At 46.6% G+C, this 23,711-nt stretch overlaps 1 protein-coding gene across 1 annotated transcript in view; it reads right to left on the bottom strand.

Moving 5' to 3' along the window:
- Positions 1-22,528, bottom strand: part of LOC122929570 (protein FAM169B-like) — an 89,164-nt gene extending 66,636 nt beyond the window's left edge. Inside the window, exons 1-3 of the mRNA XM_044283193.1 lie at positions 22,473-22,528; positions 8,861-8,997; positions 5,153-5,252 (exon numbers count right to left, since the gene is read on the bottom strand). Of these exons, the coding sequence (XP_044139128.1) occupies positions 5,153-5,252; positions 8,861-8,997; positions 22,473-22,488 (253 nt within the window). The 5' untranslated portion in view covers positions 22,489-22,528. The remainder of the gene's footprint in view (positions 1-5,152; positions 5,253-8,860; positions 8,998-22,472) is intronic.
- Between the last annotated feature and the right edge of the window lie 1,183 nt (positions 22,529-23,711).

Genomic DNA, 23,711 nt, shown 5'->3' with positions numbered 1-23,711 from the left:
TGCAATCGCATTTTGAAGGCCGCCAATCCCCAGCGAGGACCCTCCTGAGAGAAAAAGGGGGTCCGTACGCAGAGAGGGACTGGAGGCTGCTAATAATGATTAGAGCACTGACAACGTCCATAATGTAACTTCCTTCCGTAGGGTGCGAAGGAAGGGACCGTGAAGGACAATTACTTCATTGATATGGAAGTCATAGACCACCTTTGAGAGAAGAAGGAATGGGCAGGAGAACCGCCTTAGACTTGGAAGAACCAGGTAGGGGATCTTGCAAGAGAGCACCCCCAACGTAGTCACCTGCCTGAGGGATGTGATAGCCACAAGAAAAAACTACCCCTACGACAGGAGCCAGAGTGAGAACTCCTGCAAGGGCGCCAGGGGAGAGGACTGGAACGCTGAGAGAACTATATTGAGATCCCAAGGCTGTAAGGACGGTACAGAGGAACCGTATGTGCTGCTCCTTGAAGGAAGATTCCCATGGGCACCAGGGGAACCAGAGGACGCTGGAAAGCTGCCCCAAGACAGAAGCGCCAACACCTGACCCATCAAGGAACCAAGGGCTAAACCAAGGTCCAACCCTGAAAATAGAAAGGAGAGAGAAAACCACAAAGTGAGGGAATGTCTTGGCTTCATAGAAGCCCCGGAAGGACCTCCAGGTCCCATAATAGATCCTGGGCGATGCAGGCTTCCTGGCCTGAATCATAGTGCGGAAGACATCCGCCGAAAACCCTCTCCACGTCAGAACGGCGGTCTCAATAGCCACGCCGTCATTGACATGGTCATGTATGACTGGACCCCTTGAAAGAAGGATGTCTCTGAGTGGCAGTGACCAAGGTCGGCGTACCAAGCGCGACGGGTGGATATGTCTGAATGTCCTCCATCCGGATCTCCCGAAGAACACTGAGAAGGAGGGGAAGAAACGCATAGGCGGGGGGGGGGGGGGGGACGGGACTCCCGCCACGGAGAATCAGGGCCTCAATGGCGCATGCTTCCGGAACTCTGGCTCTGGAGAGAAAGGTGGGAAGCTTTTGTGTAGATACCGTTAGCACACCCGGACCAATGGAAGAGTCCCTGTAGGAGGAAGAATGTGGAGGGCGCCACAGCCCACCATTTGGGACAGGATCGCGTCTGGAATGGAAAGCCACCAAACGAATACCCTGTGCAACGTAGGTAAGGGGAGGTAGCAACGTAGGAACTACCAAGGCATATGGGGTGACTATGAACCATGAGCCAGAGGAGGAAAAGACAGGAGAAGAATAGGCTAGGTCTAAGCCCATACCCTGTAAGAGACCGACGCTATACAGAAGTAGCCAAGGATCAAGTGGCCGTGCAAAAAATTCCGCCCGAGAAGGAAGCCAGGCAAGGGAAGTCACACTGCATTGCTAGCCCCATACCCCAGCAGAGGAGGGGAACCAGTAGAAGCCACTGAATCCGGTGATAAAGAGACCATCGCCTGGCGAAGGGCTGTGCAGTAAGAACCCAAGCATGTAGTGGAAACGAAATACCGCTACCACAGTGGTAGCCAGCGCTTGCCCCATCAGCGCAAAACTGAGGGGGAGGCCCGAAGCCACGTGATACACTGCCCCAGTTATGTGGAGCTAACCTTAAAAATTCTACCTGGAAGGGCGCTGAACAGGCGCAACTGCCAAGCTAGCTCCAGAATAGGACCCCTACCAGAGGGGGATGTCCCACTGCAGCGACTATGAATTCGAACATGAGCGAAAAGCTGCACCTGTGGAGGAAAACAAGCTGTAGGAGCTAAACCAGAGTTGCCAGCATAACCACTTCCCTAGAGAAGGGGGAGTGGTGGATAGAGAATACAGAGTCAGTGAAAAAAAGTCGACTCGCTGGAACATACTAGATATGTGCAACGGAGTATGTATTACGCATTGATGCAGACAATATCAGGACCGACTGGAGCAACGGATGCCCATAGAGATGGGGGGTCTGTAGGACACACAAGTGATGCTAGGAACCCCCTGGGAAGACAGAGGATGTTATAATCATGCGCAAAACCAGCACCAAAAGAAGGATGCAATGAGGAATAGCCACTGTGTCCACTGGTGGCATCCATATAGCACTAGGGTAAGAGTGCGAATACCGAATGTTGTCACGCCCTCTTGGAAATAAGCGAAGGCACCAAGAGCCGTGGTGCCGCAGAATTGCAGCATGTGAAGATGTTTACTTATTCCCCGCTAGTGGATCACTAGCGGAAGGGGGAAATGCGACAGAAGCACGGTGATGTGCAACACTCCGCCTATGGAAGGATAGAGCGACAGTCGGAACTGTATTCAATGGTAGTGCAATTAGCTACATAAGGAAGTTGTAAGAGTACGGCAAGTACTGGTGAGTGGTAGGGAGAATACCCCACCTATGAAGGGGGGCAAATGCCCACGGCGAGAACTAGCGCATATGGCGAGTCCTGCACCCCGTGGAGTGCAATAGTGCACCTAAGTAAGGGGGTAATGCATACAGCACACAATGTAACCAGTTATAATGTCATCGCGCCACCGATGGATCTGCATATGGCAGGTCCCGAACCCCAAGTCATTGTACTTAGTCCACCTATGGCAGGGGACAATGTATAAGGCAGGTACTGTATCCAGAAGTAGTGCAGTTACTCCGCCTAAGGAAGGGGGTAATGCATACGACTACTGGCCACCTAGACGCAATCTCTGGAAGATTGCTTTGGACTCATGTCAGGGTCCGAATCAGAAATTCTCCCCCTTCCTGGACGGACCCTCCCCAATGAGGAAGAGTGGGGGAGCGGAAATATTCGAGGAGAAAGATGTCCTGCTGCGGTTCGCTTGCGCGTAGAGCTACCCTTCAGAATCTCGCCCCTGGCAGTTGTGGACTGCGCAGGCGGAGACTTATCAACCAAAACCACCCGAGGGTGGAACGGGAACTCCCAGAGGTCTCTCCACCGGATTGCGAAGGCGGTGCATTATCAATCAAAGAACCCCAGAAAGTGGATGGGAGGTTCCAGCGGACCCCACTGGATTGCGCAGGTGGAGAATTATCAACCAACAACCCAGGAGGGTGGATTGGGAATCCCAAAGGTTCTCCACTGTATGGTGCAGGTGGAGAAATATCAATCAAACGGCCCCGGAGGACGGATTGGGATCCTGCAGTGGTCCTTCACTGGATTGCGCAGGTGGAGAATCATCAACCAAACGGCCCCGGAGGACGGATTGGGATCCTGCAGTGGTCCATCACTGGATTGCGCAGGTGGAGAATCATCAACTAAAACGGCCCCGGAGGGCGGATTGCGAGGTCCCCCTTACTCGAGAAAGGACACGGGCCCAGTGTGGGACCACACAGACCAGGTGGCCCTGCGGCTGAGGAGGGGGACCCGTATGGACGCACATTTCCTTTATTATTATTATAATTATTATTTTTTTAACTAGGAAGCCGGCCTAAATGACAAGAGGCAGGAAGGGGTTAAATCCTCCACTCATGCACAGTGTACTTGGGGGAAGAGCCCCAGATAATCAGGTAACGGTCTAAGAATGGTGGGTGGCCATGAATGGTTAAGGCAGTCTCAAGACCGGTGGCTCAGCAGGCGACTGGGGGAGGGGGAGAAGGGCGGGAAGAATTTGTGCCAGAGTGCCCCCCCCGGGATGAAGGCTGCGGCCCAGCAAGCCGCTGCACGGCTTTTCAAAGAGTAAGCCATCTGCCCCCACCCCCCACCCCCGAATGCTGCAACGGCAGTGTCACAAACTGGCTGGACTGACTGGGGGCGTTCACCCCGCTGGCCGGGCAGTTGATAGCGCGGGTCGGGCAGAGAAAAGTGCGGGCCGGAACACTGATGTGGTGCACGGCGGATCGCGCTGCAGTTCACCCCTTCCGGAGCTGCACGCCGGCGTCCACTCCAAGGGCAGTAAATGTGGGAGGTGTTGCGGAGTGGGAGTCTCCTCCGCATGTGTGACCGAGCGCCTAAGACCAGTGGTGCGCTCGGTCCCCGTATGCCCTGCTGGCCGCCATATTTTGAGTGGGCGGCAAAAATCGCGGCCGGAGCACTGAAGCAGTGCCGGCCGCAGGGCGGTTAACCTTCCCCCGGAGCGATGCGCGGCGCCCGCTCCCGAAGGGGTGGAGAAGGGTATATTCAGCCTTGTCGGGGATGCCGCCTTGTCCGCTCCCTGCATGTTAATACGGACCCAGCGGACATTAACCCCCTATGTCCTCCACTCAAATCATCAACCAAATGGGCTGTGCTAGAGGGGAATGCTTCAGGGGTGCTGGACTGGCTGCAGGTGCTGGGCTATGCTGAAGCCCTGTGTGTTCGCAGACTATTGCCACCACGAGGGGGGGGGGGAGGGGGGAGACCAATCCCAGAGGGTTAAACATACTCACCTAGTCCCGTGTACTCACCTCTCTTCTCTTTCCTGCCGCCATCTTCACCCCTCCTCTGGTCCAGCAGGGTCACCCCTTCAGCTACTCGCACCGTAGTGGCAGGACGCTGGAAAAGGGGGGCTTGGATGGGTGACCCCTTGGCTGGCGGGATAAAAGGGATCGAGGCTGTCCTGGTTCACCTTGTCTTCTGTGGGGGAGGCAGCAGTGCGGGTGACGGGCACTGGCGCAACTCGACCCCGGGAGAACAGGGAGGCGAGGCGTCCACTGTTTTCCCATCTAAAAAAAGAAGGAAAAAAATAAACTAAAATAAAAAATCTTCAGGGGAGGTCTTGCCTCCTATTGACACTAGAAAAAACTGAAGCTCTCTTTCCAGGCTGGAGGGGGTATAGCTGCCAGGGGAGGAGCTAACAGCTTTTACTAGTGTCAACACCTAATAGAGGACATAGCTATACCCACGGTTTCTGTGTCCCCCAATGAATATGGGCGAGAAATTACGTTAACGAGCCAGTCTACTGCTAGTAGTGCAGTATTTCTGGTACAGTAAGAACACGGTCAGGCTCTACAAAGCAATGACCTATTCTTTAGTAACCCTTCCGAGCAATCAAGAAGATCACCATGTAAAGCCACCCATGAGGGATAATTGCTCTAGGACACTGCGCCTACCACTTTGACCGATTTCATGAACAACACTCTAGTTGGTGTCGGGGCAGATCTTCACTACTTTATTCCACGCTGTATCAGGTCAGTGTGTACCATATTACCATACTTTCTGTATATGCTCTTACTCAAAACTATCCCACACCTGAGTCTCTTTTCTTTGGGTTTATTAAGAGCAGCATTTTCAGAGTGTCGTCATCACGATACAAAGGTGCATGAAGAACACAGTTTCCATCGACCTTTATCTGCAAAAGTAACAGTGTTTTAATGAGTCTAATAAAATTCCAATTATTGCAAGGTTAAAAGAGAATTTCATCCAGCCAATTCGTTTCGGGTGGAATCTGTATTGATCTCTCACCAACTTTAACCAACATGCTATACTTGTTGACTAATATCTCAAAAAGTTTCAAAGTCCTCCAAGTGGCTGTACTCATCTGGGGAAAAAGCAAATCAATGACACAGCCAGTTCTCTACTTCCCTCTGGAAAATTACATGATTATAACATGTTCTTTTTCTTTAGTGTCAGGCCCTGGTCACTATTCTCACCTGCACCTGGGCAAAGTGTCTGCCACCATCCAATGGAGGTGGGTTATTGAAGCCAATTATTTTATTTCTCAATTATGATCTGTTACTGCCTGATCCTGAGTGATGTTTCTTCCTTGGCTTTGCTTGACCATTTCTGGTTACTATTTGGTACTGAAAGTTCATGCTGTTAGGCCTCTTTCACATGGGCGTCGCGTGTGAGGGCTGGATAGGATGCGGGTGCGATTTTGCCTTCGAGTGGGGTGATTTTTGTATGCAATTGCGTTGCATTCTTCAGTTTTTTCCACGCGAGTGCAATGCATTTTGCACGCGCATGAGAAAAAACTGAATGTGGTGCCCAGACCCAAACCCGGACTTCTTCACTGAAGTTTGGGTTAGGTATTCTGTAGATTTTATTATTTTCCCTTATAACATAGTTATAAGGGAAAATAATAGCATTCTTAATACAGAATGCTGAGTAAATTAGGGATGGAGGGGTTAAAAAAAATAAAAATAAAGAATAAAAATTTAACTTACCTCATCCACTTGTTCACGCAGCCCGTCTCGGTGATGGACGATGTGATGAGCACAGTGACGTCACCAAAGGTCCTTTCCTCCCAGGTCCTCAAAGAAGAAGAAAGAAGACAAGCTAGGCTGCACGAACAAGTGGATGAGGCGAGTAAAAAAAAATATGTTTAACCCCTCCATCCCTAATTTACTTAGCATTCTGTATTAAGAATGCTATTATTTTTCCTTATAACCATGTTATAAGGGAAAATAATAAAGATCGGGTCCCCACCCCGATCGTCACCTAGCAACCATGTGTGAAAATCGCAACGCATCTGCACTTGCTTGCGATTTTCACGCAACCCCATTTACTTCTATGGGGCCTGAGTTAAGTGAAAAACGCACAATATAGAGCTTGTTGCGATTTTCATGCAACGCACCAGTGATGTGTGAAAATCACTGCTCATGTGCACAGCCCCATTGAAGTGAATAGGTCCGGATTCAGTGCGGGTGCAATGCGTTCACCTCACGCATTGCACCCGCGCGGAATTCTCGCCTGTGTGAAAGGGGCCTAGGAGTCCGGACATCTGTCTTATCAGACTATGATCCTCCTAATTCTCTGGTGTTTCACCTGTATTTACCAAGATCTCAATATTGGGAGGTCCAAATAACATTTCACTGCTAATGTCACTGTAACGTCTCTCATCTGGTCTAAGAGTCTCCTTTCTCATCTCTCATCTCTCAGACCAATCCATAGACTCAATGACTTTGAAACCCCTTTTCTACTAGGAGTACAGAGGTCAAACAATGAGCAAATCCTGTTTTGCATGTGGATCTTGAAGATATTTCTGGAACTTGCAAGACCTGTGAGAATCCCCATGCTCTTGCTGCAGACAAAAAGGTCAGTTTGACCTTTCAAAGACATAAAAACTAGCACAAGCAATGGATTCCAGTTAAGTCTGTGTGGCATTATCTTGAGAGTATGTAAGAATTATTTGACAGAAACTATTAAAGAGTTTATGTACCATAGAAGCAGACCATGCAACTGATATGGGGCATTTTAGAGTGGGGACCCTGCCCTGGTTGGTCATATTCGACTTTCTACATGTTGTTAAAAAACTTGTGTATAACTGTTCTTTACAAAAAAGAAAAACCACAACACAAGTCCTCGTCTCTTTTTAAAACAGATAGCACACTGACCCATACGGGGCAATGGGGCCATGCACACACCCGTTTTTACTTTCTGGAGAGCCACAATGTCACGCTGTATGACTGGAAAAAGGAAAATACAATTTTGACAGTGTAATTCAACCTTAGAGGACATTTTCAATTACCTAGTGCCGAGGGGAGTTGACAGTGGTATGTGAGTGACCACCAGGTGGTCGCTCATATGTCATTTCACCGTGCATGCTGTTTGCTTGTTGAGTGGAACTGTTTTTAGGGGCACTCTTGGACTTGCATTTTCTATATAGTGTGCCAATTTGTACTGCAGGTTTTCAATACTTTAAGGCTAGAGCTACACGGCGACAATAAGTTGCGCGACACATAGGGCACAACTACACTGGAACATGTGTCGCGCAACACTGATATCCAACATTGATGTCCAATTTTTATAATGATAGTCTACAGTGTTGCACTGCGACATGCTGCAACTGTGACGCGACAGTCGCAGAAAAGTCCATCTTGGATGTATTTTTTGCTACGGTTGTGTCACAGTCACAGCATGTGACACGACATAGACTATCATTATAAAAATTGTCACGCGACATTGCTGCAACAAAATGTAGCGTAACACATGTTGTAGTGTAGCCCTAGCCTAAATCCTGCCATAAATAAGCACTGAAATTAGTCACCATTTGTGAGAGCATACAGGCCAATATGTATGTGCCCTTTAAGGTCCTAGGTAGAGCATTTAGCTTCCAGTGTGTGTGGTCACTATTTTTCAGTTAAAGAGTCAACAACACCCAAACCATCATCCATAAATGCTTTGGTATACTGGAATGTATGAGGTCTTCACTTAAAGGAGTCATTGCTGAGGTAGCCGAGTCCCCAATTCTTAGGAGGTCCACAGAGCACAGTGATGAAGCTACGTCTACAATGACAAGTCGTAGTTGGTTTAAGTGGAGAGCTTCAGATACAGCTAAGTAATATAGGTACAAGATCATAAAAGTATAGAGCCCCTGTAAGCAAGGACGTGCCCAGTTAGAAAAAATCTTTATCATTGGAGAGTGTCTAGAAATCACACAACCTGACTGTGTCTTTATTTTACAGAACAGGAATAAGACTTTCTACATCTATGGAAAGACAACTCCTACTCTGCTTTTCCAGTTAAAGTCAGTGGAGGGTGCTCAAATGAAATACAAGTATTTCCTTAGCCTTTACTGCTGGAAGCATGCAAAACAGCTGAGGATTCATAAGAATTTCTGCTCAGTTTAGGAAGAGGCTCTCGGCTGAAGGAGGGGAATATAGTTGAGGCATTGAAAATATGTGAGGGACGTGGGGGGACTTTAAAACAGGGAAGCAAAGAAAAAAAAAAATCTAGGTTCAAACGGGGTCTCTGCCTGTAGATGTTACGAGCTGGACAGTTTGGGTGGGCCTTTTACTGGCAAACATGTTATTTTAAGGTTGCACAACTGGAAATTAGGTACACAGATCAGTAAAAGAAACAACATAAAAATGCAGGCAAGAAAATTCAGGCTGAGAGCCATAGTTATGGCTAGACAGAAAGGCTGAAGACCACTGGTGGACCATATAGTCCTTAGACCTCTATACTGGCCCAATTCAAGTAGCGAAATAACCACATGCACTTATTCCACGCACATACCTTCTCTCCATCTGGACAGGAAAAGAATTCAGTAGAGGGTCCATGATGCTGTCTTATATGCAGGTAGTGCTGGGCTGAACGCTCCAAGACGCCTTGCAAATCTGATGACGTTATATTGTCAATAGGGGAGCAACGTTCTACAAAGTGACAGCTTGTGTTAGATACAGCACACAACATGAGGTTTCTATAAGAAAAGCAGCAATTCTGTTGTACCATAAAGAAAAACTAAATAGCAGTTGCCTAATAAAATATTATTGTAGTCACTCATCGCTGGAATGCATTAGCAGAAAGCAGACTGCAGCGTATGAAGAGGCTTAGGAGGACAACAGCTGAAATTCCCTGTAAGAGTGCTCTCTCTGCTGAAACAATCCACTGTACTAGAAAATCAAGCACATGAACCTAGATGTAAAGTCTCCTAAAGTAGGGGTACATTATGAAAATCTAGAATGTTAAAATAATATCACTAATAAACACTTGGAGCATCATGACAAGAGGCTGCTGCCTCTACAAGGGTGTTTTCGCTCCTAGTTTTTTAGTGACATTTTTCTGCCGTTTTAGTTGCATTTTTTTGCACCTTGCAGAGGTTTTTTTTGTGTGCATGTTTCACCGAAAAAACGGCAGATGTTAGCTGAAGGTCTATGAGAAGTATGAAATGCAGAACAGACAAGCTATATTTCTTTCATATCAAAACCAGCAGTGGTTCCAAAACACTGAAGATATACAAATCTTTCCATTAGGCCTCATGCACTCGGCGGTAACAGTTTTGCTGTTCGCAAATCGCGGATCCATGAAATACGGATGCGGTCTGTGTGCAATCCGCATTTTCTTTTTTTGCTGACCCACTGAATTCAATGGGTCCTTGGTCTGTATTTTGCAGCCGGAGGACATGTTCTGTCTTTTTGTGAAATGGACGTACAGATGTGGAAAGCACAAGGATCATCTGTGTGGACATTGGATCCACTGAGGTTAATGGGTCCGCAAAAAATGCGGAGAACGTGGACTGCATCTGTATTTTGCGGACCGCAAAACAGACACAGTCGTGTGCAGGAGGCCTTATACTTTTATCTGTAGGTTCCATTCCTGATACTAATAGTTACCATGCTAAAGTGGCCTTTAAAGGCTGGGTTTTCACATGCAAGTTTTTTTTATGCAGTTTTTAAGGGCAAAATCAGGTGTGAATAATAAAAGAAGAGTAAGGGCTCATGCCCACAAATGTAAGGGCTCCGTCCCTGTATTGCAGACCACAAATAGCGGATCTGCAATATACGGACATTGGCCGTGTGCACGCCATGCTGCGAATTAACTTGAATGGGTCCAGGATCCAAAAGATATGGCCAAAGAAAGGGCATGTCCATCAGAAGCCTATGGAAACACTACAAAGCACTTCTGTAAGCTTTCAGGTCCGTGCCTCAGCACCGCCAAAAATAAGACATGTCCTATCTTTTGCAGTATCAAATCAATGTGTCCACATCCGCAGCACAGAGTGCACAAGGACGGTGCCTGTGCACTTCGGACCTCTATTTGCAGTCCACAGCACGGGCACAGAACCCTTACGTTTGAGGCCATGAGCCCTAAGAGTGCTGCTACACATTCCAACTGTGCTGCATTTTGGATGTGGCAAAAAAAAATTAAAATGCACCCAAATAGACATGCGGTTTTTCCAACAATATATCTGCATTTATGGTGCATTTTCTTCCAGAAAATGGAAAACACACAGCAGACTTAAATTACTTTAAAGGGGTTGTCTCACTTCAGTAAGTGGCATTTATTATGTAGAGAAAGTTAATACAAGGCACTTACTAATGTATTGTGATTGTCCATATTGCTTCCTTTGCTGGCTAGACAAATTTTTACATTACATTATATACTGCTCGCTTCCATGGTGGCCGTGCTTGCACACTATAGAAAAAAAGCACTGGCCTCTCTGGTGGCCGGGACTGTGGGAGCTCACATAGGCTGGTGCTTTTTCCTATAGTGTGCAAGGACGGCCACTGATGCTGGATTGAAGGGTGGTCGCAAGCAGTATAAAATGTGATGGCAAAATGGATCCAGCTGGCAAAGGAGGCAATATGGACAATCACAATACATTAGTAAGTGTCTTGTATTAATATTCTCTATATAAACAATGCCATTTGCTGAAGTGAGACAACCCCTTTAAGGAAACTATTTTGTAATGAATGTAATTCAGTTTTTCTGTGTGTTTTCCATTTGCTGGGAAAAAAAATGCACCATAAATGTAGGTATATTGTTGCAAAACAGCATGTTTTTTTCGCTGCACCACAGCCGCAACATGTGGCATAAAGAACAAATACTACTTCACTTCTGTTTTGGATCCACTCCTTGTTTTAGCGCCAAAAACTGCATCAGAAAATCCCTCTACTGCCTTGATTTGCTATAACGTATCACTGTACATAAAAAGCATCACCATGGCATCCTGACTATTTACTTTCCATACTGTAGGCTATATTCACACATTGTGGTTGTCATAGTGTCTGCTGCCATTTTCTCAAAGCATTAGTATAAATGTTGTGCTTTCATGAAACACCAACATTTTTGCCATAGTTTAATGAAATTTGAGGTAAAAACTGATAAAATCTTTACAAAGGCATAAAACTGTCAAGACTGGATGCAACGGCAGCCTTCATCTTTCCGAATGATTCATGTTTTTAGCCCTTGGATATAAATGTTAATTTTCCCATTCACTGACAGCAAGAAGATATTTAGCAAATTGTGGTGAATTGAAACACAATGGGGGTCATTTACAAACATAGGCACTTTACGCCGGTCTTTGTTTTGTCGCACAGGCGTTACAAAAAAGTCGCAAAAAGGGGTTTGTGACTTTTTTTACGCTTACACCAGGCAAAGTGCGCTATGACCCTCAAAGTATGTAAAAAGTTGTTAAACATCACTTATTAAACACTGGAAATCCTTTTTAATAATTATGCATTATTAATGTTTCAAAAAGGTCTCATTTTTGGGCCACCAAAAAGTCATACTGACTCTGTGGTATTAAGTGTCTCGCTTCCATACACTAAAATACGTGTGATACGGGGAAACATACATGCATTCAAGTCCATCAAGGGTTAAAAGTAAAATAATTAGGAAAAGAATGTGAAATATGAATGCAAATGAACATCTTACGGTCACTGGACAGGAGATACCAAATAACCACAAGGAGGGTAAATTTAGAAGCACTGCCCTGTGCAGAGGGAATTCTGGGCATTACTGAGCCCATCTTAAACAGAGAAGAACTGGTAAACAACCCCCTCCCTCTCTCATCCAGCCGAGTGGAGACTGGAGGGTCCCGCTTGGATATCAGCTTCCTTCCATATGTTTCTGCGGAATTCAGCTCCACCGTAAGGAATGTACTTATATAAAGAAATGGAATATAAGAGAGCTTGGCGTTAGACGTGTTAGAAATCAGATGGCACGGGGAAATGTACAATGCATTATAACATGTACCAGATATTGCCGCTCACTTTCTGGGATCAACAGGAAACAAAAGCCATTACCTAATCTTTCCCAGAACACAAGTCGAGGTTACAACAAGGGATCAGAGATGTTACGGTACAGGCGCACGGTGCGGATTATGCACAGCTATTACACATGGACAGCGTAATAAAGTACCAGCAAAGTTAATGAAATCTCCCCAATCTCACGTACATGGTGCAGATTTTGTATGCACGGAAATTGACATGCTTTGCGGCTTTTGAAATCCACAGCGTGTCAATTGTGCGGATCCGCAGCTGATACACTGCAACTTAACCCCTTCAGGACACAGCCAGTTTTCGCCTTAAAGGGGTTCTCCTGGAAAGATTTAAAATGGCCATCAGCAACCAGTCCTAGCATGTGATTGCCTCCACTTGCAGAGCTGCCTACGGGGATAAGGAGGGCCTCACTACACACTACCCTCTGGTAGTTGCATATACAGAACTACACATTGGTGAGTGTTCCTGTCAGGCAGCTCAGCCATGATGGTATATCGTAGGCAGGATCACATCATTACCATCTATAGTAGAGCAGTGTAGTAAGGCTCTATCCCCTCACCCGCCCCAGGCAGCTCTGTAAGTGGAGGCAACTAGTCCTGCTAACATTCTAGGACAGGTTGTTGGTGGCCATTTTAAATGATCCCTAGAGAACCCCTTTAAGGACCAGGATGAGTTTTGCAAATCTGACGTGTCACTTTATGTGGTAATAACTTTGAAATGCTTTTACTTATCCAATCCATTCTTAATTGTTTTTGTTGTGACACATTGTAATTCATAGTAGTGATAAATTTGAGTTGATACGGTTCATTACCAAAAATGTGGAAAGATTCACTATTTCCAAAATTTCTATTTCTCTGCTTTTAAGATGGAAAGTGATACCTAATAAAATAGTTGTTATGCAACATTCCCTATGTGTTAAATTACCCCATTTTAGAAACTACACACCACAATTTATTCAAAAATGATTTTACAAACTTTGGTTACCCTGTAGGTGTTCCACAAGAATTAAAGGAAAATTTAGGTGAAATTCGAAAAAATTCCCTTGGGCTCTGTCTGTCTAGGTATTGTTGTTCTGGGATCTGCTCCACAGTTTCCTCTCAGCCATGGCCACAGCATGCTTGCTGCTTGTTTCCTGCAGCACTTCCTTAAAGGGATTCTGTCACCTCGTTTTAGGTTATAGAGAGGCGGACATGCATGGGTAGATCGGTGCTAGCATGTCCGCAATATACCTTGTCCCATAAAACTGTGTCCTTTTATTTAGTTTAAAAAATGATTTTACAGATATGTAAATGGAGCCTTGTAAGGTGCCCAAGGGGCTGCACTAACCTTCTTGGAGCCCAGCCACACCCCCCTGCGTCCTCCAAATCTCCTCCTTTCTTCACAGTTAGATTGCATTATCTTGAGATGCGCAAGCTCGCGCATGCGCAGTGCCGGTATAGTGTTCCTTCCCTGTGCTGGCATCAGCCTCAGGGAAGGAACTGCGCATCGCGAGATTACGGCAATCTAACTGTAAAGAAAGGAGGAGATTTGGAGGATGCAGGCAGTGCTGGGCTCCTTCACAGGGGGGTGTGGCTGGGCTCCAAGAAGGTTAGTACAGCCCCTTGGGCACCTTACAAGGCTCATTTACATATCTCTAAAATCATTTTTTTAACTAAATAAAAGGACACAGCCCTATAGGACCGGTATATTGCAGACATGCTAGCGGTGATCTAGCCGTGCATGTCCGCATCTCTATAAGCTAAAACAAGGTGACAGAATCCCTTTAAGGGCCGGCGTGCGTCATTTCCTGAGCTTTATGGGTTAGATCACATGACCTCGCTGACCAATCCTAGCCCTCCTGCACATATATAAGTGGCTCAGCCCCCTTCCCAGATGCCTTAGTGTCAAGGTCCTTGTGTCCTGCTAAGGTTCCTGATAGGGGCTTGTGTGCCTGTGTTCCTGATTTGTACTTGTGTTCCTGGATTCTGCTACCTGTTTGATACCTGCCTGCTTGCCTTGACTCTCCTGTTGCCGACCTGTATTGCCTGACCTGTACCTGTGCCGCCTGCCCTGACCTATTGCCTGTCTGACTTCGCCTCTGCATCATCCTTCAGTCCTGCACTGTTGCTCCTGGTAACGACTCAGCCTGCTGACATCGCCTATACCTCTGGTACCTCTCTCAGGTACCTCCTGGTCCGCCTGGACCAGCTGCCTCGTATGCCTATCCACTTCAAGAGGTAGTGTCCTGGTGTTCCCCTCGGGAAAGTCTATACCCACCATCAGGGGTACTGTGAAGATAGAGGGGTCCACTTAGACAACGCCCTTATAGGAGATAGAACATATGGCACAGTGGGTTCACACCCGCTGATTCGTGACACTGAGCTACCCTTACAGTGGAAACCCCCAAAAATTGACCCCCCAAGAAATATTTCAAGAGGTGTAGTTACCACAATGGCCCAACAGACGTTTCAAAGAATTTAGAAACACTTGGCTGTGAAAATGAAAAATTTCATGTTTTACAAGAAAATGTCACTTTAGGCCAAAACTTTTCAGTTTTACAAGGGGTAACAGGAGAAACAGCACCCCACAAATTGTTAGCCATTTTCTTCTGAATATGGCAATGCTACATATTTGGTCGTAAACTGCTCTATGGGTGCATCGCAGGGCTTAGAAGGGAAGGAGCGCCATATGGTATTTGGAGGGCAGATTTAACTGGAATGGTTTATGGGTGCCATGTCAGACCCCTATAGTGAGGTACACCTATAGTGAAAAACCCCAAAAAGTGACTGAATTTTGGAAACTACAACCCCCAAGGAGTATTTCAAGGTTGTAGTGAGAACTTTGGCCTATTTAGAAACCTTTGGCCATGAAAAATTATTTTTTTTTCTAGTAAAATGTTAGTTTAGCCCTGACAAATTTGTTACTCATTTTCTCCTGAATATGGCAACACCCGAGGCGTAGTTATAGGGGAAGCGGGGGAAGCGGCTGCTTTGGGGCCCTGACCTAGAAGGGGCCCATCCAGGAGGAGGAGGACTAAAAGATTTTGTCAGGGCCCCCTCAACAGTATTACACAATGAAATTATATACAGTGGCAGTATAGACGGATGGAACAGCTGCCGGGCCTGGTCTGAGAGAGTGATCTTTATTAGCCACAGGAATGGGGGTGGCATGAAAGGAAGGGGTTGCGAAAAAATTACTGGGGAAGGGGGGCCCCATTCAAAAATTTGCTGTGAGGCCCAGTCATTTCTAGTTACGCCACTGGCAACACCCATATGTGGTCATAAACTGCTGCTTGGACGCACTATAGGGTTCAGAAAAGAAGCAGTGCCATGTGCATTTGAGGCCTAGATTGGTGACTTATACAGCACTGGCTGACAACTGTAGAGGTTCTGGGATGAAATAAAAAAAAAAAAGATAGCATTTTGGGTGTAGATAGCATTTTGACCCCACAGGTGTTTTGAAAAAAATAATTTACAGCAGACGGTGCAAAGTGAAAATTGTCATTTTTACACAGATATGGCATTTCAAGTGCCCAATATGTTGCGCTTAGCTGGTGCCATCTGAAACACACCACATCCTTGAAATTGTTAGGCGGGTACTGGGTACTGAAATGCCATAAATGTGGATGTAAACTGCTTTGCGCTGCAGGGTTCAGAGGGGAAAAACCACCTTTGGCTTTTGCAGCGCAGATGGATTGGTTTACAGGTGCCATGTTGCCTACTCATAGCCTATGGGGACCAGTACAGCCGTCTTCTAAGAAACGTACATTTATTTTTCTCTCTATGGAGCTGTGTGAGGGCTTATGTTCTTGCAGGATGAGTTGTCATTATCATTAGTTATTTTGGGGTACATATAACTTTTTGATAACTTTTTCTTTTTGGGAAGCAGGATAAAGAAAAGGCAGCAACTCTGCCGCTGCCTTTTGCAGGATGAGATGAGGTTTTCACTGGTATCATTTTAGGGTACATATGACTTTCTGATTCGCTTGATATAATTTTGTGAGGCAAGGTGATAAAAAATGGCTTTGGCAGGATTATTTTTTTTTTTTTAACGGCGTTCACTGGACAGGTTAGATCATGTGATATTTTTATAGAGCCGGCCATTACAGACGCATCAATACCTAATATATCTGTATTTGATTTTATTAAAAATGGTGTGATGAGGGGAAACGGGGCACTTTTTTTTTTTTTTACTTGAAACTTCTATGTTTTTTTGTCCCGTTATGTCCCGTTATGGAACTTCAACATTTGAGGGCCTGATCCATGTTTCAATGCAGCACAATACATGCTGTATTACACTGACAGAGTGCCTATGAGACCCAGTCTAGGGGGATTGGGCTTCACAGGCCTCTGTTCCTGGCAGGCCTGGAAGCGGTCACGGAAACCATCGGCTCCCTAGCATTGCAGCCCGGGGAGCCCATGTGTTCAGAGAGGCAGCTAGTATCCTCTGAAATCCACTCAGATGCAATAATCAGCAGAGACCACGGCATCAGAGGGGTTAATCCGACAGCATTGGCATTTTCAGCGGTGCCGGCAGATACAGCAGGACTGATTGGGCACGCACAGCTCCTGTACCCACCCGATCAGAGAGCCATACATGTATGGTTCTCGTCCTCTACAGGGTAACTTGGTTGTTAAAATACACCGAAAATCTGCAGATAGGACACACCAAAAAGGTAATAAATAGTACAGATTTATGAGCGTTTTTTATTGCATTTTTTTGCAATAAAATCCACACAGCGTGCATATGCCTTAACATTGCAAAAGACTTAGGCCATCTGCATGAGTGCGGTGAACGTACATAAGATCAACACAAATTTCCATGCGGAGTTATATGCGTTTCTGCCGCATATCCGTCATGAGATTTGTGTAATCTGATATACTTTGCTGGTACTGTACTACGCACGGGAATCCACGCTGAAAAACTACATATTCCAGAAAGTGTGCAGGTGGCCTTAGAGTACGTCCACATGGCGACACAGTGCGAATTGCATATTTGATGCTACAGCGACAGGTGAATCAGTAATGTTGGATTTTTTGTGGCAGAAAACATGAATTGAACTGCGGCTCAATTCTTTCCTATGGCAGCCCTGCTTCACTGCCATACTTTGACACAAAACTGGCAAGCAACACGTGACGTGCCCAAAATCGCGATGTAGACGTACCCTTGAAAAGCTGCATGCCATCCTATAAACTTCCTGCAGCTTCACTGGAGGTCAAGCCTGTCATGTATGTATGCCATTTTTGGGAAAAAATCACAGTGACCAGAGAGGCCCTATACACATGCAGGCATTTGTGCAATTGGAACCACATATGGGGGGGATCATTTACTAACAGTTACACCAGATTGTGGCGTAAAAAAGTCACAAGAGCCATTGTTTAACCCTGGGTTCACACCTGAGCGTTCGCGATGGAGCGCTCTGTATGCGCGATTGTACCGGCGTTTGCAATCGCGCATACAGAGACAAGCGAACGCCCATTGTCGCGCGTTCCCGAAAGTCTATGTACGGGAACGCGCGACAAAACGCCCCAAAGAAGCTCAAGAACTTTTTTGAGCGTAGGGCGTTTTTCAGCGCGTAAAACGCTCAAGTGTGAACCAGGGCCATAGGGAAGCATTGGTTTTCATGTGTTGAGCGTTTTACAGCGCGTTTGAACGCGCTGTAAAACGCTCAGGTGTGTACCCAGCGTTAATGCAGTCCTCACCACCTGGGAGTGGCGGGAACAGAAAATCTGCCCGAGAAAATTTACTAACATTTACTCCTAGAAACAGGCATAAAGGAGGTGTGAAAGCTACTCCAGTCAGGGGCTGGCATGGTTTTCCTCCAGGTGCACAGACTGGCAGGGGTGCACCTAATTTATGACAAACCCTGTGCAGGCACAATAAACTGAATGAGATGGAAGGGAAATCATCACGTGGCATGGAAGAAAAGTCAAAATGACTCGGGTACCTACATGTGACTAATGAGCAGGAATCTTTTAGACCCCTCTCAGATGATGATGAGAGAGGCATTAGGGCTCATGCACACGACTGTATGTATTTTGTGGTCCGCAAAAAAGGATCTGCAAAATATACGGATGACGTCCATGTGCATTCCATATTTTGCAGAACGGAACAGCTGGCCCCTAATAGAACAGTCTTATCCTTGTCCGTAATGCGGACAATAATAGGACATGTTCGATTTTTTTTATTTATTTTTTGCGGAACGGACATACAGAAACGGAATGCACATGGAGTAACTTCTGTTTTATTTAGTTTTTGCGGACCAATTGAAATGAATGGCTGCTCATACGATCCGCAAAAAAACAAAAAAACTGAACAGTCACGGAAAGAAAATACGTTCATATGCATGAGCCCTTAGTTAAATGTCTGGTTTTGCATATTGATTATCTATCTTTAGGATAGATCATCAATATAAGATCATGTGGGTCCGACTCCCAGCACCCCAACCAATCAAACAAGTTTGAAGAGACCAGGATAGAAGCATATCATTTTCCAAAATGATTGGGCATAGCACAGGGATCAGTAACCTCTGGCACTCAAGCTGTTCTCAAACTACAACTCCCAGAATCCTCCTTTCACTTCTATGCGAGGTAAAAGAACAGCCAAGTATGTGTGTATGCTGGGAGTTGTAGTTTCACAGCAGCTGGAGTGCCGAAGGTTGCTGGTCCCTGGCAAAGCATTATTCCTCCTCCACCAAACTTTACAGTTCTTGGTCCTGGAAGTGGTGCAGCTTTCCCCAATATCAACTGTATTTGTGAGCTGAAGGTGCAGATACAGTTGAACACAATGGAAAGCAGGCAGTCAGCTCAAGGCTCCATCATTTTGTGGCCTGTGCCCTCCCCTATTGCACCTACTGAGCTGAGCAGGAGAGAGCACAGGCCGAGGAAAATGTGTGCTGTTCATCGGACGAGGTGAGTATCCTAAGGATAGGTCATCAATATTAGATCGGCGGTGGTCCGACACCCGGCACCCCCTCCGATCAGCTGTTCTTCCTGTTCACAGCTGCTTTGACATAAACAGCAGCATCAGGAAGCAGGAAGAGAGACAGGAGACGGCACATGGACACCTGACGCGCCATCTCCTCATACAGCTGATTGGAGGAGTGCCGGACCTCCGCCGATCTGATATTGATGACCTATCCTGAGGATAGGTCATCAATAGTAAAAGCCCAGACAACCTCTCTAAACTATGTGAGCTGGCACTAAGAGGGCAGCAATAGTGTGTGGGGCACTAAGGGGAAAACCATATTGTAGGGGGCACTAATTGGTCATTCTTAAATGGAACCTGTCATCAACTTGATGCTGCCCATACTAACGGAGGTATAAAGTAGAGACAGGCAGGTTGATTTCAGCAGTCGCTCATTTAAAAGTTAAAAGTAAGTGGTTGCTGAGAACCAATGTCACGGCCACCTGAGAGGAGTCCTGGTTATTCAGGAAGTCCTGCTCTCCTGCCCACCGGCTGATGGCTGACAGGCTTCTACCTAGTTTTCTCCCTTTGTCTCTAGGAGAGAACTGCCAGTTATCAGCAGATGGGAGGAGAGCAGGAGATTAGGAATAACCAGGACTCTTCTCAGGTAGCTGTGACTCTTTTCCAGGCCTGGGCTGCAATGATTATGATGCTGGTTCTCAGCAACCACTTACGTTTAGCTCATGAGTGACACATCGCTGAGATCAGCATGTCACTACTTTATGCTGCCCTCAGTGAGATCAGTATACAGTTCATGACAGGTTCCCTTTAAGGAGAGTTTACATCAATGTTATTTTTCTGTTTTGCTGATCCGTCAGAACAGAAAAATAAACTAAAAAACATCCTGTGAAAAAAACGGATCCTGTGCATCAGTACTGCATGGAGGACTTTTATTTCCGTGCATTGTGCACTTGCACAGGATCCGGTTTTTTTCTGTTGGATCAGAAGAATAGAAAAATAACAGTGATGTGAACTCTCCCTTAGGACTCATACACACAACCGTTGGCTGTTTTGCTAAGCGCAAAACACAGATACTAACGTGTGCGTTTTGCATTTTGTGGAATGGAATGCCCGGCCCCTAATAGAACAGTCCTATCCTTGTCCGTGAGGGTGAACTTAAAAGGACATCTGTCAGCAGATCTGTACCTATGACACTGGCTGACCTGTTACTTGTGCGCTTGGCAGCTGAAGGCATCTGCGTTGGTACCATGTTGAAAAGAAATGAGAAAAATAATGCTCTAATATATGCAAGTGAGCCTCTAGGAGCAATGGGGGCGTTGCCGTTACACCTAAAGGCTCCACTTTCTTTGCAACTTCTGTGCCCTTTCCACTTTGATTGACAGGGCCAGGTGTAATTATGTTTTCAATGCCTGGCCCTGCCCATCAATGTGCAGCGGGCACGGCAGTTAGAGAGCAGAGCCTCTAAGTGTAACAGTAACACCCCCATTGCTCCTAGTCTCATTTGCATATATGACGACTAAATTTTTCTCAGCAATGTGGTCACATATGAACATGGTACCAACACGGATGCCTTCAGCTGCCAAGTGCACCTGTAACAGGTCAGCCAGTGTCATAGGTACAAATCTGCTGACAGATGCCCTTTAAGGGTCATAACTAATGTGTGGGGGTGTTCTGCCAAATCTCTATACCTTGCGAAAAGTCTATACCGGAAGTGACGTGGTCGCACAGGAATCAGCTGGAGGAGGGTGTGCGCGGCGCTGCGCATCCACCGGCTTAACAAAGAATTATTGCAGCGCTGCGATAGAAGTACTTCGCACACCGCGCGTGCGCACTTAGGGGTATAGAGATTTTGCAGCGCAAAATGTTTCATCAGATCTCCCTACCCCTGAGTGTGCACGCGCGCACAAATCATCAGTTGCAGTTCATGCTTACCGCAGAGCTGAGTGCTGGATACCGAGGTCACCACATAGTAGCGCTGAACTGCAACTGATGATTTGTGCACGCGTGCGCACTCAGGGGTAGGGAGGTCTGATGAAACATTCTGCGCTGCAAAATCTCTATACCCCTAAGGGCGCTCGCGCCAGGAACAAAGTACTTCTATCGCGGCGCTGCAATAATTCTTTGCTTTGGCTATTTTCACACTAGCATTGTTTTAATCCGGCGTTCAATTCCGACACTGGAACTGCCCGCCGGATCCGGAAAAACGTGTGAAAACGGATTACATTTGAATCCTGATCAGGCTTTCGATCACAATGGAAAAATGCATTGGAAAAAACGGATCCGTCATTTATGGACTTTAACTTTTTTTTCACATTTTTCGGGTTTAACATGCAAAAGCCGGATCCGTTTTGACTGAACACACGGGGCTGGATCTGGCGTTAATGCAAGTCAATGGGAAAAAAAGCCTGATCAGGCGTTCAGTCAAAGTGTTCAGGCTTTTTGGCCGGAGGTAAAAATACTGCATGCTACGTTTTTCTGAAAAGCCTGATCAGTCAAAAAGACTGAACAGAAGACATCCTGATGCATCCTGAAGGACTGACTCTCTATTCAGAATGCATTAGGATAAAACTGATCAGTTCTTTTCCGGATTTGAGCCCCTAGGACGGAACTCAGCGCCGGAAAAGAAAAACGCTAGTGTGAAAGTACCCTAAGCCGGCGGATGTGCGCTTGCGCAGCACCGCGCACACCCTCCTCCAGCTGATTCCTGTGCGGCCGCGTCACTTCCAGGATAGACTTTTCGCAGGGTATAGAGATTTGGCAGAACAGGGGCACTAAGGGGACTGGGTGGGTGACTAGAGAGACGTGGCACGATACAGGAGCTGCTGATATTGGAATTTTCAAAGATAGGGAGGTGTTAGAGGGCACTGTCAAAAATGTGTGGGGCACAGGCTGCCGCATAAAGCAGAAGCTTGTATGGAGAGACATCAGGCCGGGTAGGAAGTATGAACAGACACAAAAACTAGCAGTTGCCCATAGCAACCAGATTATTTCCTACCATGGAGTGGTTGCTCTGGCCACTATTGTTTGAGGCAGAGCAGGTGTTGCAAAAGTACAACCCCAGCATGCACTGCCAGCCTGTCATGATGGGAATTACGATTTTGCAGCAGGTGGAGTGACACAGGTACATATGTAGAACGCCCGGACTTTGCGGCAGCTCTAGTAGTACCACAAGTCCCAGCTAGAAGGGTAGCGCAGCTGCCGCCCCCCGCTCACTATACCTCCGGCCTGCTCCATCACATCCTGCTGCACAGCGCGCCGCCTCCCGTCCGCGGCCTCCCCCGACCCTCCCCCCTCAGCTGGAGCTGCCATAGGCCGCGGCGTGAGGCGTGAGGCGGGGACTGCTCCCTCCTCTGTGGCCTCCTAATACTACAACCCTCGTTATGCCATAATGTGGCGGGGGTTGTAGTTTCACCCAGAATTCTTACAGTTGCTGCTGTACAGTGGGTTGTGCTCAGCAATGCCCTGTGTAGCAGGAGATAACCAGGGCACATGGCCATTAGGATGTTTGGTCAAGTGGCAAAAGGCATGGCACTATAGTGCCAATGGCAGGGACAGTACACTTATAATTTGGTAAATTAGGGGCAAAAAGACCCCCCCCCCTCCCGGGCACTGGCTGGGTTGCTACGAATTTGCAGAAACTGTGTCTGAAAATAAGGGACAGCCCGGCAAATTCAGGACTGTTGGCAGCTGTGCATGTCATTTATGAAGTCCTGATCAGGATTGCGTGCGGAAAATACGCACCGTAGGTCATGTACATTGTATTCTAAGAATTTGAAATTCTCAATGCTCACGATGCAGATTTTTTTCCGCACGGATTTTGACCTGCGGTGCGGATTTTAAAATCCGCAGCATGTTAATTTATTTTATTTTTCCTGACCGGATTTTTTTTATTTTTTCAGATCTGCACCAATTGAATCCTTTTTCATGTGCGGAGAATCCACTCTGAAATCCGCAGGTGTTCGCAGTCAAATCTGTGCAGTCAATCCGCATCAATTGGTGAATGAAAAAATCCGGTCCGGAAAAATAAAATAAATTCCCTTACGTCCTCAACAGCAGCACAGATGGGGTTAACTGCCCCTGTGGACTGGTAGGACCGGCGGAATTTTAATGAGCCCAAGAACCAATAAACGATCTTCAGCTCCCTGAAAGGGAGGAGATCACCCCCCAGCCCACCGTGTTTTTTTCTGTCCTCTGGACAGGTGGACTGGCGTGTCGCTCCCTCTTTGGGAGCTGAAGATTGCTTAGGGGTTCTTTTTTCTTCCCAAGAAGACAGGAGATCTCCGGATGATCATCGATTTGAGATTCCTCAATCGATTTATAAGGAAAACAAGGTTTCGCATGGAAACCATAAGGTCAGTCAGCCATATCCTCAATTCTGGGGACGTCATGGCTACTCTGGACCTCAAGGATGCGTACCTTCACATTCCGATCCATTCCGCTTCCCGGAAACTCCTCAG

This window comes from Bufo gargarizans, chromosome 2 (genome assembly GCF_014858855.1).
Source record: "Bufo gargarizans isolate SCDJY-AF-19 chromosome 2, ASM1485885v1, whole genome shotgun sequence".
Lineage (NCBI taxonomy): Eukaryota > Metazoa > Chordata > Amphibia > Anura > Bufonidae > Bufo > Bufo gargarizans.
Note: the sequence above shows the minus strand (reverse complement) of the source record. Positions and strands in the feature narration are given on the sequence as shown.